Genomic DNA, 17,334 nt, shown 5'->3' with positions numbered 1-17,334 from the left:
TTGGTCACATACTAACTGGCACGAGAAACAGTCACACAGATACATTTTAATATTTAGTATAGGTTTTTCACAAATACAAGGACGGAATTCTTGCAAACTTTCACACTCTGCCACACAGGACCAAGATTATCTGTATGAACACGTCACATATACTGCAAAATTAGGCAAAACAAACAACATTAAGCATTCAGTCCAAATGAACTTGTGACAAATGGTAGTACATTTCGTTATGGAAGCCATTCTGCACAGCATGGATACTAAGTTGGATAATCAATGCATTTGCAATGTGTATGTTCCTTCAAAATTGGCAAGTTTTATGGTGCAACCAGAGTTCATTTACTGCTCAACTCCATTCACACATATCACTGATGCCAATTTCCAGGCTTGCTTGTTGGTATGCTCAAGACATGCACAACTTCTGCCAACAATAAAAAAGGGGAAGTCCAGGTCATTTTCATAATCTCACATCATGTAGTACATCAATCGACAACTCCGTGTTAAGATTTGTGGAATTAATTGTGGTCCTTGAGCAGAGAAACTCAGAAAAACCCAAAACAGATTACACTGAAAAAAGATGATGACATAGCAACTTCACCATAAGAATGCATGAGTGGGGGCTCACCATGAGAATTAATGCACGAGTAGGAGGCTCATACTTTTAATAGTGAAATGTAGCACTGTAATTCCATTACAATACCACTTACAACTGTAGATTTATTCATGCTTTCTTTTGTTCTGCTTCCTTGAGCCCCCACTCGTGCATTTTTATGATGAAGCTGCTATGTCATCATCCATGTTCATTGTGATCTCTTATAAATTTTTAAAACATTCTTCTTCCTTAATCCAATCACTATAAAATTCTGAAACTGTACCCAGTATAACCAATTTACAGTTGTTCAAATGTAATAGTCTGAAAATCATCTGAAGTTCTCCTTTAATGACATCTCTTGCAATGGATGTCCTGTGCACAGACGATCAAAATGTATGTGAACTGATACCTGTGGAAAAATATGGAATGAAAAGACACACAGATGAATACATCACTTATCGGTGGGCAATCGGTGAGAGAAAATGGAATACAATGTGAATACATCATGACCAGTGGTCAATGAATGGCATGAATGGTGGAAGAACTGGCAGACAGACATTCTACATATGACACCTAGTACAGAAATTATATATAACACCCTGTCTAAACTTTGCAGGACGGAATACTGGCAACATTGAAATCAAATCATTTGATGGATTACCGAAATGTATGCCAAGACTGATATTTTGACATTTATAAAAACAGTAGCATTCAATTTTATCATGCCTGCCACTCACAACTATGAGGTACTAATAATAGTATTTTGCGATTGCCGTAGGCAGTATGATGCTCATGTGATTCCTTCCACCCACGCCGTACTGTTTACACGGTCCGTTATGCTGTGTTTTTATTTTTCATGAAATTTGCAGGTCAACCGGTATTCATGAAATTACCTCGCAAAAATATTGCCACAAATAACAGAAGTGCATTTGATAGTGTCACCAAGTTGGGAAATAATGAATTCTTCTTTCAAAACGAGATGATACTTCTTTCTCATTCTGTCAGTGTCACTCTTGGATCCACTTCAACCACTCATGAAATTGTCATAAAAGTTCAAATTTGTGAAATATTGTATTTACAAAATATATAGAATATAACAATTAATGACCCAACTATGCTTCCAAATAGTTGCTCTTTAATAGACCGTTTTTGTAATCCATCACAATTCATGGATGTTTCTTTTCGTACAGCCTAGTAACAGAGCGTTTAATTCACCCACGGGCAACAAATTGCTCTGTAGGTATATAATGTTAATTGTTTGTTGTGTTTTAGGTTTTTGATATAGAGTTTCCTCTTTCGCCATATTTGTTGCTGGGTTTTGTTTTGTTTTGTTTTTGTTAAACCAAAGTTTGTTTGGGAGTGTGTGTGGTTTTGATTGCATAGTCGAAACAAAACAATCCTTCCACGTCTATATTAACCAAACTAAAACTGAATGCTCCCACAATACATACATACATACATACATACATACATACATAACATGAACATTTGGCACAAGAAGACAAGTGGTAGTGGTGTGATGGACACAACACCAATATGAATGGTGTACTTGCTGAAACCTCTACAGCTGGTAAGCACTGCATGCTCAGTGATATCAGGGAGGTTTTTGATTTTACCCAGAAAGTTTGCACATATAATGCCATAATTCATGTGATCTACTATCCTAAATTTGCATAATGCTGATTTAAACTTCCTCGGTAAAACTCTTGTGCAATTAACATCACATGTGTAGTATTACTACTCTCTTATGTACTCCTGGGAAATACTAAATCTAGACTGGGATATTACCAGGAAAATGTCCATGGTAAGGTAACATGGAATATCTTTACCAGTCTGAACACATGAATTACCCTTTATCACGAAACTGTTCGACCCAAATCATGAAATGTGGAAATTTTGAAGGCAGTTATCATCTGATGAGGCAGTTGGCAAGTAGTTTTGTTAAGGGGTCCACAATCCTTACGGCTATACCATGTTCTATACCAATTAAATGAAAACCAAGACTAAGAAGATGAAAGTTGTGATTTAATCCAGCCCCACTCTTCCCATACCCTCCCCCCCCCCCCCTCAAAAAAAAAAAAAAAAAATGAACATGATAATTGGAACAAAAAATTGAATCAAGGTGATGATATTGAAAGCACAGCTGCATGAACTCCTCCACCCCATCTGGTACCAGTATCTCTGTAAAATGCAATTATAATCTTGAAAATGAGATTTAATTCAGCCCTCATCTTCCCCTCCCCCGCCCCCACCCCTTCCAAAAAAAAGAGAAATAAATAAATAGCAATGGAAGGAAAAAACAACAGCAACAAAAATGAAAAAGCACAGCAGTAGGTACTCCTCCATACTGTCTACATATGTACCAGTAGCTTCGGAGAATGCAATCATAATCTTGAAAACAACATTAAAATTTTATTAAGCTCCCATCTTCCCTACCCCCTTCCCCCCCCCCCCAAAAAAAAAAGAAATAAAAAAAAAGAGAGAAAATAATTATTTATAATGATAATAGATTGATTTTGAAAGATGAGTCAAGGTGATGATACTGAAAGCACAGCTGCACAAACTCCTCCTCCTCCTCCTCCTTCTCCATCTACCAGTAGCTGAGAATGGTGACCGTCCCTGGAGCTTCGGGGGATGCAATCACAATCTTGGTATCACTGGTCCACATGAGATGCAGAAGGCTTGGGTTTCTATGGACCACATTCAGCTGTCTTCCATCCTGAAGAAAACATATGAATATATTGATCGATACATCATTATACACATGAATAATACAAACAGATTTAAAGATAATTGAATTACACAAGAAAATGAACTAAGAGAGAGGTAGATGGACAGACAGAGAGACAAGAGAATAAATAAAATAGGGGTGTGGATAGATAGATGGATAGAGGGAGAGAGATGATAAGAGAAGAAAATGAAGAGAGAGGTAGATGGATATACATAGAGAGACAATAAAGATAAATAAACGAAGAGAGAGGTATGTGGATAGATAAATGGCTAGACAGAGATAAGAGAAATAAAGAAAGAGAGGTATGTTGATAGACAGATGGATAAAAGGAGAGATAAGAGAAATAACTGAAGAGAGAGGTGTGTAGATAGACAGATGGACAGAGAAAGATAAGAAAAATACATTAAGAAAGAAGTATGTGGACAGACAGATTGATAGATAGATCGAGAGACAATATAGATGAATAAATGAAGAGAGAGGTACATTGTATGTGGAAAGACTGACAGAAAAAAATTGATTTATAGAAGAAATAAATTAAGAGAAAGCTAGATGGAGAGAAAGAGAAGATAAAAGAAAGATTAAGAGATAGGTAGATGGATAGACTGATCGAGAGATAGATTATAGGAGAAATAAATTAAGAGAAAGATAGATTGATAGATAGAGGGAGGGAGATAGAAAAGATAAAAGAAACAATAACAGATAGGTAGATAAGTAGATGGATAGATGTAGACAGACAAAGAGAGAGATGGTTAGAAATGATGATGGGTTAATAAGATGGATGGATGGGCAGACAGCGAGGTGAACAAACAAATGAATAAATAGGTGAATGTAGATATTACAATCAACCCTGGCAATGCATCCAACATCAGGCAATGCATTAGCCAAGGTGGGTTGCATTAAAACAAAGGGAGAGTGCGTTCAGCATTGATGAAACAACTGAACTGTTATTGTTTCATAAAATTCAGGTCAAAAGTACAGTCAGAGAGACAGGAAACCTAAATTTTCCACTGTCTCATACTAACAATGCCAAAAATTGCCCAGTTTAATGTTCTGGTATCAACGAGTGTTGATCTAACAACTTTTCATTCATAAACTGAGTAAGGTGCTGGAAAAAAAAAACCCACAAAAAACCCCCCCAAAAAACCCCAAAAGCCCACTCCACCAACAACAGCAGTAGCAACAAACAAACTGTTTATACTTGTGCAAAAAATTTGTCAAGTACATTCAGTTATTGATCTGATCCTGCACGTAAAAGAGCAAGAGCATGATAGGCTTTGATTAATTATATATCTGTGAAGCCACTCTGAAGGAGTACTGAAAAATTGTGGTGAAACCCATAATGAATGAGAAAGTGGTCCTCTCAATATCCTGTGATTTTCTGAGCAAAATAATTTGTTCTCAAGATTAAAGATGCAAAATGAAAGTGATTTTGAGTACAAAAGTTGGTAATTGTAGATTGAGAATACCATTGTGGATGTTACATGGTAGATTGTTGTTTTTTTTTTCTTGAAAGTATGCAATCTTGTGTAAACATCATGTGGCATTATATGTTTATTAAAGGACAAGTTCACCTTCATTAACATAAGGATTGAGAGAATGCAGCAATATTAGTAGAACACATCAGTGAAAGTTTGAGGAAAATTGGACAATCGATACAAAAGTTATGAATTTTTAACATTTTTGTGTTGGAACCGCTGGATGAGGAGACTACTAAGGCTCGTGATGTCATATGAGTACAACAGTATAAAGAAAATGTAAAGAAAATTCAATATATTTTCACTTTTTTCAAATAATAAAAGAGCACTTGACTTGCCTCCTTCTAAAGGCAATGGGAATAATATTACCCATAACATATGTCAGTAACGAGTCAAGGGAATGTGTACTTTTTTCAAAAGATGAAATTTTGTGAAATTCTCTTTATATTTTCCTTATATTGTTGTACGCATGTGACATCATACACTGCAGTAGTCTTCTCATCCAGCAGTGACTGCACAAAAACTTCAAAAATTCATAACTTTTGAACGGATTGTCCGATTTTCCTCAATCTTTCAATGATGTGTTCTACTAATATTGCTACATTCTCTCAATCCCTATGTTAATGAAGGTGAACTTGTCCTTTAAAGAGATGGTGACAACAAATATGAGCAAAGAGAATTTTGTTATTGTTGTGGTGGTGAGTGTTGTGGTGTGATGCAAACTTTAAACTACATGGAAATTTCATTATAATATGAGGTCACCACGATTGCTGATTCTATCTATGTATGAAAACGAGACCAGCTAAATTCAATAATGGTAAATGGAATTCTCCTTGTAAAAAGTGGTACCTCATTGTAAGCAAGCTCATAATATTAGTGATCATATCACTGTTTTCTTTCAGATGTCATGCCCATTATGTGCAAATGGTGCCATATGTACTTAAGTGTGATCCACAATTTCCAAGTAGGTTTCCAGTCTACCTGTAATAATACCGGGTAATCTAAAATCTGTGACCTCCAATCTACAATCTAAGGGTGAATCTATCTTACATGATTGCTAGGTAAAAAATGCTACACTTAACAGCAAGCAACCATGCAGCTGACAGCTTAAGTCCCCTCTGAGGGACTTACAGGGGTACAACTGCCAGGTAGACTTGAACCAGGGACTTCACAATTAACCCGCTGAGGACGGACTGATTTTGCTACAACACGCATTTCCGGTAGACACCTGCCCGAGTATACTCGGGACTCGTCCTCAACGGGTTAAGAATCCACGGTGTTATTCACAGAGTCATAACATCTCTTCATGCAAGTACGAACTCACCTTTGCATCCCAGACCACAATTTTCTTACGGTCACCCCCAGTCACCAGCCTCCCATTGGTCAGACTCAGGCATCGGACCACACCTATGTGTTCCTTCATCACACTCAGACAAACACCTGTGGGGGAAAACATACACAACAAGTGTACAGTAATACCAACAGGTGTGAGGAACTATTCAGGAGGGGTAAAAAAAAAATGTGCATGTAGTGAGAGAAAGAAAAAAATAACAGGTGTGAAAAACATTAACAATAGGTTGGGTAAAACATAAAACAGGTGCAAAAGCAACATGCAAACAGGTGTGAAAAATACCAGTATACAATGCCTGGACTGCTGTACAGAAGAGGTGTGAAAAATAAACAACAGGTGGAAGCAATGTGCACCATGTGTGAGCAAATATGCAACAGGTGACTCATTACACTTAAGGATTCAGAATCAACAACTCAGACCTCTCTATCTCTTATGGCTCCCTCTCTGTCCAAAATTATCACAGCCTGCTTTATATGCACATTCACAGACCTCAACATGCACAAGGATACAATCAACAGAAACAGGGTAATCATTCCATGAAATGATCTCCAAGTAAAAATAACAAAACACCAAACAAACAAACAAAAACAAAAAGTCTTCAAAGCTTGTTATTGAGTGAAGTTTGACGGCATTATACAGCTTATTTTTTTTTCTTCTTTAACAATTGCCAATATTATGTAAGTTTGGCCTCCGACATTGATGCTGTGACTTCTGACCTTTGATCCCTCGACAAAATATATATATATATATATATATATATATATATATATATATATATATATATATATATAATCTCAACAGCAATACACACATCAAGTTTCATCAAATTACCTGAATGTTCTTTCAAGACATTCCAGTAAAAAGAAGTCATTACTCATGGAAGGATGGGTTATGAATGGATAGATGAATAGACGGACACACGGACAAACAAACAAAACTGACTACCCCACAACACAATGCCTCTTGCACCAGTCCTTGGTAGAGGCAAAAAAAAACAAAACAAGATATAACTTACCCTCAAAATTCCATAACCTCACAGTGCTGTCCGCTGAACCTGAGGCTATAACACTGGCATTGTAATCCACACAATACTGCAATTGCAATGGGACAAAAGGCAATGTTTTGTGAGTAAACATTACAGGACAGTACATGCAGTAAATAGTTTCAAAATCATCATCTATGTGAAGAGCTACCAGGAAAACATTGGAGATCTTGATGCATGATTTAGAGATCACTTTTTCTACCCCTCTGAGCACTGATTGATTCCAAATGTACGATGTACGATAATTTGAATTAAGAATATACCAGTAACACTCACCATCAATTCAGAATCAGAATAGGGTTTTAAATACATTGCACAGAGTCGGTGAAGCCAAATCATTTCTTTTTCATAACAATGGTCATTTTGTGAAACTTTGCATTTAAAAACAGCTTCCTATGTTTCACAATCTATGTATGTACCCACTAATATAAATCAAATACTAACAGACATACCAAATATAACAAACCTTCATTTACATTATCTACTTTTACATACATACAGACATCAAGTGAAGAAAATTTCTCTGATGCCTGTTGTACGAGGAAGAAAGGTTCAAGTTATGCACAAATCTTTGAACACTTTGACAAAGTTGAACTTATATGCCACAAATGAATATTCATATTCATTGTCATATGAATATTCATTTCATTTCCATACTTGACTCCATGGAAATGGTGAAAATATTTCTTACCACTTCATCAGAGTGCCCTTCCAGAGTCTTCACGCAGACTCCAACGTGTGTGTCCCAGATCTTGATGTGACTGTCGCCCCCACCGCTGACGATGATGCGTTCGTCAAACTTGCAGCACATCACACCTGAAGAGAGCATGTCCAAGAGAACACGGACATATTTCTGGGGGGTGTTTCACGAAGTCGAACTTAATTTAAGATTGACTAAAAATTATGGTATGCCACTGGTTTCCCTGTTCAATTTCATTAGCCTAATCACCATCCACTTCAAATTATCATTTATGTTTACAGAATAATTCCATTGTTATTCATTTTACCTTATATTATCAACTCCTACATGGAAAAGGTCTCCAAAATCTTCATTTTCATTAGAAAATTAAGCAACATTGAAGGCACACACAGCATACCATAATTTTTAGTCCATCTTAAAGGGACTGTATAGTACTGGTTGAGGTAGGGATTCATGTTTTGAACATTCCTAAGTGAGATAATGAAAAGCCTCTTATGAAATATGACAGAGCATGTAATTTTAAGAAGGATTCAACATTTATTTGCTGAAAATTGGTTTCCAAATGGCTGAGATATCAAAAAAAGTGCTAATAATAAAAGGCGACATGCCACAACTTTATAAGGATCTCTTTGTTTCACCTTGTTTTTGGATATCTCAGCCATTTCAAAACCGATTTTCATCGAATAAACTTTTGATACCCCTTAGAACTGTATGCTCTTTAACATCTCATAGAGTGGTTTCTGAATATCTCGCAAAACGTTAAAAGCTAAATCCTCACCTCGACCAGAACTGTACACACCCTTTAAATCTTAAGTTTGACTTAAATTCTTGAATTCTATCTTCTATAAGAAGGGATAGTGAAAAGTAATTATCATCACAAAGACATATCTTCCCTACAGAGTGACTGGTGATTATGCAATGAGACATAAGTCAATTGTCTTCCTATCTGCGCGGCAGATCTAGTTTGGTACATGCTTTAAATATTTTATAGTGGTGGCATCGAACATGGGTTCATAGGAAATAACACAGTTGTGACTCCATTTTCTTGAACCTGTTTGGATCTCCAAAACTTTAGTGATCCTTTCATACAGCAAGTCATAGCATTCATCACTCATGAATTGATGATGAGCTACAGGAAAGGGCTCCCAGTTCATCTGCTTACCTTCTGTGTGTCCATGTAGAACATGGAGGCAGATACCCCTGACCGTATCCCACACTCTGACCGTTGTGTCCCATGACGTACTGACTGCTGTGTCTCCATTAAGTCCCAAGTACTGCCACAAAAACAAGAAGAGAGAAATGAGGCTGATTGTGGACAGTAACTTGCTCTTCTTTGCAGCTGGTGCAAGACTGCAGACAGATACATACATGTATGCTTGTCTGTTTCAACTGCATGTGTAGTAATATCATCACTTTAATAAAAAAAAAAAAATTTAAAAATGAAGAAACATTTATCACAGAATCTATGTAAAAGGCAAAACTTTCATGTTAAAGGCAATGAAAAAAAAAAAACCTTAACAACAATAAAGACGTTTTTAATACAATAAGAAGCTTTAAATTTTATTTTGTGATTGTCTATTTGTTTTGTTTTTTGTTTGGTTGTTTGTTTGTTTGTTTTTACTTGATGGTGGATTCAATCCTCCTGATAAATGATGCATCACGCGTTACCCCGGGGTACCGTAGTACCCCGGGTAACCGCGTTGTGTAGCGCCACCTCACATCCACTCGAGGACAGCCAGAGAAAAATGCATGCACTGTGTGTGTGTGTACATAGTCATTCCCATGCCACTGCATGTTATACTATGCGTGCATGGAAGCTGCGATACCATAGCGTGCGGTGGCTAGCGCTAGCTCCAGCACCAAAATAATTTCCTCTTTTTGGCACCCAGGGTAAAACCTTTAAAAAAAAAATAATAATTCAACAAAATGGCTGATTTTTGTTTGGTACCCCGGGATACCATTTATGTCATCAAATGGTGCATATTGCTTTATACCTGTTGTTTATTTTTCACACCTCTTCCATGTGGCATTCAATTCATTGTTCATTTTTTTTTTCACACCTGTTGTATATTTTGTCAAACCCACTGTTTGTTCTTTTAACACCTGTTAATTTTGTGCCCCCCTCCCATGTGGCATTTCATGTGGCATTCCATGTGTTGTATAGTTTTTTTTTTTCATACCTCCTGTATGTTGTCTTGATTTACACCTGTTGTAAGTTTTGTCAAACCCATTATCTATTTTTTAACACCAGTCATTTTTGTGTCCCCCCTTCCATGTGGCATTCCATGTGTTGTATATATTTTTTTTTTTCACACCTGATGTATTGTGTAAACTTACACCTGTTGCATGATTGCAAAACCCATTGTTTTGCAAAACCATTGTTTTTCCAAACCCATTGTTTATCTTTTTAACACCTGTTGTTTTGAAAGCATTTTAAATGCACTGCACATGCACTGCCAATGGAACTGGTTAATACAAGGTTGAAATGAATCACATGATAACTCAAATGTTGCTAACACTATTCAATTGAAAAACGTTTTGGGCACAGGAATAAATATTCTTTAACAACTGGTAACATGTACATCAATGATGCGGATAATGAATGATGTGATATTGAAGTATCGAAATAAATACAAACCTGTATGTCATCACTGTGTCCTCGAAGCACATGCTTACAACCACCGCCAGGCCATGACCAAACCCTTATTGATCTAAAGAAATAAAATTAAGACACACTTAAGGTGTGGTCAGACTGGAAAAAGATCAAAAAGTTTAAGATCACGAAGCCTTTGTCATCTTTGGTCGTTCGGTCACACTGGCAGCCATATTTCTTGATCTTTGGATCAAGAAGTTTTGGTCATTAGTGCGGGTGCGCAAGGAAGAAGAAAGAGTGCGCCACCTGATGGCTAGTGATTGTGATGTACCAATGAGCACCTTTACAACACAGTAGCTGTGCACTTTGGAGGCACTGTCCGCACACAAGTGGTGGACTGGTCACGTGACAAAGATCACAAAATTTCAGTTTCTAGCGGTCACACTGGCAAATGATCAAGAAGTTTGGCAGGGGTAAGGGAAATATCCCTAGTTGGAGTGAAAAGTTTCACAGGAAGTTTTGCAGGAAGTTTGCAGTCACAATGGCAAAATTTTGAGATCTTAAAGATCATGATCTTAAACTTCTTGATCTTCTAGCAGTCTGGCCATGCTTCTAGATGGGAGAGCTTTAACTTACAAGACACCGAGAATGAAAAATCTGAGAACTTGATGTACTGCAGCTTCATCAATCTCAGAACTTCTCTTTGGCTTAACTGACAAAACTCTGAGGGAATCATTCTTTAAAAATAAAAAGTATTGATTGAAAAACAGTGGTTTCAAAAGGATGCAAATCAATACACAGTCACAGAAATTCAACAGGATAATGAGATTTTCAAAAAATCTGAACTCAGCTTTGTTCATATCATACTTCAGTCATCTTCAAGTTCACAATGGAAATTGAAACAAATTCCACATATTTGTTGAAGGGTACTGAATAGATCTGGCTTCAGCTGCTTAATTGAATTGCTATATTCTTTTCTTATAGACAAAGTGATAGACAGACATACATGCATACAGACAGACAGTTAGACAGACAGACACACAGACACACACACACATACACACACACACACAAATAACTCCTAGAAGCTTGTCATAAAAAGATATACTTGATGTGAACCATATCATATCACTGATTTATGATCAGGTTATGAGTATTGGAGGAAAATTAGTGTTTATTTGATTTTGTTCATTACCAGTTGTTCATTTTTGTATTTCACTTCGATAAACTATACACAACAATGCATGGCCATAAAGAACAAGCAGACATGTATCAACATGTAATAACAATACACTTCCCCATGCAAGCAAACCAACATATCAAATTACAGTTAATAAGAAAATGAAAAAAAAAACCAAGTTTTTAGGTAGGTACTACTGATATCATAAATTCATTGAACAGACAAGAGATAACAATGTTACTTAGTAGATTCCCCATGACATTTCATCCAGTACAAGGAGGTCTATCAAGAAGGTAAATGATTGACTTGTTAACAACAACAACAAAAATGAAAAGAGAGAGAGAGAGAGAGAGAGAGAAAGATCTCTGCATAAAATGTGCATTTTCCTTAAAGGAGAAATATGAATACAAAGTGCACTGACCTATCGCTCGAGGCACTGACAATCATGTCGCCACGGAAACACACATGATCCACTGATCCATTGTGACCCGGAAGTGATTTTAAGCACCGCCCTGTCTTGATCTCGATGACACGTATGAGCCGATCTCCGCTGCCTGTTACTAGGAGGCCATTCTAAGGAATGTGTGGAATGCAAAACATAAAATCATCAATTGGACAAACAATTCCTCTATTTTTGTCTCTCATTATAATGACATTGAAAACAAAGATCATATCTGTCATGGAAAACTGCATCAATCATCACCTGACATCCTTCTGAGCAAATACGAAATGATTTTGATTTTGATTTTGAAATACCAGTAGTCAAACAGTGTAATATCACAATGGGAACTCTGATCACTTTCTTTTCTTTTAATCTGTGCCCCTGACCATAGGTATATTTCTTGTTGTTGTTTTTTTTTATCATTTTTTCTTCTGTTTTTTGAGGGGAGAGGGGGCACATGTATTTTTTTTTTGTTGTTGTTGTAATTTTCAAATTTCTAGAAAAATGAAAGAGCACTTGACTTACCTCTTTCAGAAAGTAGGGGCAACAATGTCATCCTTAACATGTGTCAATAACAAGTCAAGGGAATGTGTACTTTTCCTTGAAAAAGAAATGACTCCTTTTTTTTTTTTTTTTTAAGGAATTCTCATATATTTGTGTGAAATTGTCTTTTAAGTAGACATCAAAACTACCTCACCTTCATCTTGAGGCAAGTTACGGCATCGGTGTGGGCATCTATGACGTTGATGCATTCCAGGGTGAACATGCTCCATATCCTGACTGTCCTGTCTCTACTCCCACTCACAATCAGAGTGCCTGATAAATCAATATGAGTAGATGAATATATATGTTTAATTCTTACATAAAATATGTATTTCACAAATGTATATGTTTTTATACAACTCATACTTAAAAGTATAGCTTAAAAAAAATCATTCTTATAGATCAAAGAGAATTGATCTTAGCTCAATTTGGTGCCTGTTCTTCAGGACTAAGAGAAAAAAAAACTTTGAAAGATATTGCTATCTAATTGTAAAAAGCTAAGAAATATTAATATACTTCTAAAGTTATTTTCCTCTTAAGAATTCTTTTTAGAACTGTTATATTTCTGGAATTAATCATACATATTTTTTCTTAGATGTTTAAGCACAACACAGAGAGGAAATAGAAATACAGAGTGAGACATGAAATGATGTCTAGATCTAAATCAAAGAATGTACAAAGTACTACTGTCCTCACCATCGCAGTCAAGACAGGTGACTGATTCACGGTGACCCCTCAAAGCTGGGACCACCTTGTAGCGGCCCAGGGCCCAGTTGAGGTCCAGATGATGGGCCCTCATGTAGACCTCTTTCCACCTGCATGTTGACTGAAGGGAATTTGACTCTGGACTAATAGCACCTGCATGGCAAAGTTGAAGAAGGAAAGGGACAGTCAAATGTTTTCAGTAATGAATGAACCCTTTGGGGCATACTTATCATCTTCTATTTTCAAATGTGGAATCAAAAGGGGCCAGAGCTTTTGATCCTAGCAGAATCTCCATCAGAAGCAAAGTTATATTCATAAATGTCAGACATTTTAGCCTCAGAAACATAAAAACTTACATGTCATGAGCTTTACACAAGTACGCCTGTATCATTATTTTTTTTTTTCAAGGCTTGATACAAATAAGAAACCACACTTCTCTACACATTTGGTTTCCCCCTTACAAGTGAATGATTGATTACACATTTGCAGATAGATAAAATAGACACAGATTTTGCACCCCCCCCCTTACAGAATTCCTGGATCTTCCCCTGTGCATCAACAGCATATCTAGGTAACTCATTATAAGTTTTCCAAGGTCTATGCCTTTAGTAATAGAGACTGCTTTGCACACAAAGCAATGCCATAATTCTTTACACCTTCCCCAAATTTTGTTTGTTCAGAGTCATTTTCAAAGAATGTATGTATTATGGATATGCAATTCAACCACAGCTTATGGCACATAAAAGGATTCAGATGAAGTTTTGTGCATAATGGCTACCTCCACATGTGACACCCGAACCGTTGATGACAGAGTCAAATGTGAACGTCGGCGAAGTGTTGGCAATACTGGTCTGATGTGGACTGAAGGGGCGCTCTTGACACAAGTCATGAATGCTACCATAATGGAGCCAATTTTTCCTCTGACAGTGGTGATGCCTGGAGATAGAAAAAAACAAAACTCAGATGTTAATTTATTTTTTTTTCACCAGATAAAAAGAAATGATGAGTGACTGCCAAAGAATTGGTTTCTCATTACAAATTAGCTTAAAGCGAGCCCTTTCACAGAATGTGCTTGCCTTTCATTCAAGATCTTGTCATACATTTCAGTTTAACTGTCACACAAGAACTTGACTATTTGTTTCGTACTTTTGCCCCAGACTTTTGCCCCAGACTTTTGCACCAATTTTGAATTAATGTCACCCTGCCTAAGCAAATACAGTGGAAAATTTGAAACCCATGTACATTACTCATAATTCAAATTGAGAGAATATTACGGGACAACAACTTTACAATTTGAAAAAAAAAAAATCTTCTTGAGGTTAAGTAAATCATGCTCTAGACTTCACTTTAGAACAGATGACGAAAATGAAATAATTTCAGAGTACACTGTACAGGATTATAGTGGAAGAACACTTCTAAGTTGTTTACAACATCAATTGTAGACAAAGGCATGTTTAATCACAGCACTGGGTATTAAATGACATTAGGTTTTGATTGAAGTGGAAACCCAGTTTAAGGACAAAATCTAAAACTGACAATTTGGGGGATTTCATAGACAGCTGAAGCCTCTCATGTGTGTTCACTTTATAAACTTGCCCAAGCATTCCTGGTCATAACAGCATCCACAATCAAAACCGCATCACATGACAACCCAAATCTCTCAAGAAATTGAAACTGATGTTTAAACAATGAAAGTACTTGACTAGTGTTCATACCACAGGATGTGCATTTTGTAAACTTGTCCATTCATCCCTCGTCACATATCTGTATCCATGATCAAAACTGCATCACATGACAATCCAAATCCTCTCAAGAAACTTAAAGGACAAGTTCACCTTCATAAACATAAGGATTGAGAGAATGCAGCAATATTAGTAGAACACATCAGTGAAAGTTTAAGGAAAATTGGACAATTGATGTTGGAACCGCTGGATGAGGAGACTACTAAGGCTCGTGATGTCATACGAGTACAACAGTATAAGGAAAATGTAAAGAAAATTCAACACATTTTCAATTTTTTCGCATAATAAAAGAGCACTTGACTTGCCTCTTTCAAAAGGCAATGGGAATACTATACCCATAACATATGTCAGTAACGAGTCAATTGAATGTGTACTTTTTTCAAAAGATGAAAGTTTGTGATATTCTCTTTATATTTTCCTTAAATATTGTTGTACGCATGTGACATCATACACTGCAGTAGTCTTCTCATCCAGCGGTGACTGCACAAAAACTTCAAAAATTCATAACTTTTGAACGGATTGTCCGATTTTCCTCAAACTTTCAATGATGTGTTCTACTAATATTGCTACATTCTCTCAATCCTTATGTTAATGAAGGTGAACTTGTCCTTTAAACTCTGATGCTGAACATTGCAAGTAATTGGCGTTCATACCACAGGATTTCACTGTTAGCAGCTTCCCTCCATCTGGTACTGCACTTGGCAACCTCACAGAGGTCACTCACGGAGAGGTACATGAAGACCCTGTCTACCAATTCCGCTGGGAGGTACTCGGTGAAATCAACGGCAAGCAGGGGTTCAAGTTTTGCATACAGTGCTTTGATCTGAAAAGGCTAAAACATTAAAAAGAAATACAAAATTGAAACACGAATCACGAGGTGGCGATGAACTGCTTTTAATTAGAGCTGTACTGGTAACTATGGGCAGTACAAAAATGATTAAATCTTTCAGTCACTTTCCTTGTGAAATAAACAGGTGGAACCATTTCAGGGATGATATAGTTTCGGTTAAGATGAGGCATCATGTTTCCAACTTTCTTGTGAGATAATGAGAAACCTCTTATGAAATATCAAAGAGCATACAATTCTAAGAGGAATTCAAAGTTTACTTGATGAAAATTGGTTTTGAAATGCCTGAGATATCCAAAACAAAGCAAATAATTCCTCTTAGAATTGTATGCTCTTTATAGTATTTCATAAGTGGTTCCTAATTATCTCACAGACAGTTAAAAGCTGAATCCCCATTTCAACCAAAACTAAACCATACCTTTAATTACAATGAATTCAAGCTTTCATTGCTGATGATCCGTAAAATGCAACAAACATGCCAGTTAATTTAATACTTGATATGTGACTCTAAAACTTCATATCTAAAAAAATTAATTAATCAATCTGAAAATTAGAGGACATTGTCATAAGTGATCACAATTACACACTGTCCCTGCCCATCATACCTTCTAGATCTTGTTTGAATGTGACAATTTTAGTATTCAGTTTCTTTGTTTGTTTGTTCGCTTGTTTTTTCTTCTTCTTCCTTTGAATCCTTATTCAGCATTTACTGAAATCGCCCTTTGCCATTTGGCCTTCTTCGCCCGTCAACATCACAGCATCACTGATCAATGGCTATTCAATTGTGGGAACCACTTCCTTCAAACCACTGTTGCCTCATAAGTGCCTATACACCCACTCTCGGTTCGGTGGGCCTGCAACGTTGCAGGCTGCAACTTTCATCATCCCCATCCCCTCCTCCTCATCATCAGCATTTTCCTCAAGACAGCTACCACCATACCATCTCTATCAAAATCTTCCTTTTTGTGTAATTGTTACGTTCATCTCAATTAATGGTCATATTGATATAGACTGGTGTCCTGAATCCATTAACATTATCTCATTATCAAAATGTCTCTGGTAATCACCATACTTATCACTGCAGCGACAAACCAAATAAACCCCATTTACCACATGTCCGCCGCGTAAACGCATGCACACCCCACGCGTACGGCCCATCACCACATCCCTCAACCACAGCACCGAGCTCCGCCGGCGCCGCCGGCGCCGGTGCGGCAAACTACCCGACGGTACCTACTAGCCGGATCACATCTTCATCGTTTGTACCTTGCATCTTGAAAGCAACTGTAACAGTATCCCGGTTTGCTGGTCCTGCGTGCAGTCGTCAAACCAAGATATCACAGTTTCCATATGATCCTCAAAGCACTTCATATTTTCTTAAACTAACACTACAG

General features: G+C 36.9%; 1 protein-coding gene across 1 annotated transcript; it reads right to left on the bottom strand.

The window, feature by feature from the left end:
- Window positions 1-3,164: 3,164 nt before the first annotated feature.
- On the bottom strand, window positions 3,165-17,311 carry LOC140230659 (uncharacterized). The gene is made up of 12 exons (XM_072310803.1): window positions 17,207-17,311; window positions 15,747-15,925; window positions 14,145-14,287; window positions 13,343-13,504; window positions 12,801-12,919; window positions 12,083-12,234; window positions 10,527-10,599; window positions 9,051-9,162; window positions 7,880-8,004; window positions 7,162-7,237; window positions 6,120-6,235; window positions 3,165-3,308 (listed from the first exon to the last, which is right to left on the bottom strand). The coding sequence occupies exons 1-12, from the start codon at window positions 17,309-17,311 to the stop codon at window positions 3,180-3,182; spliced, it is 1,491 nt and encodes a 496-aa protein (XP_072166904.1). The 3' UTR covers window positions 3,165-3,179.
- Between the last annotated feature and the right edge of the window lie 23 nt (window positions 17,312-17,334).

The sequence above is a fragment of the Diadema setosum genome, chromosome 1 (assembly GCF_964275005.1).
Source record: "Diadema setosum chromosome 1, eeDiaSeto1, whole genome shotgun sequence".
NCBI lineage: Eukaryota > Metazoa > Echinodermata > Echinoidea > Diadematoida > Diadematidae > Diadema > Diadema setosum.
Note: the sequence above shows the minus strand (reverse complement) of the source record. Positions and strands in the feature narration are given on the sequence as shown.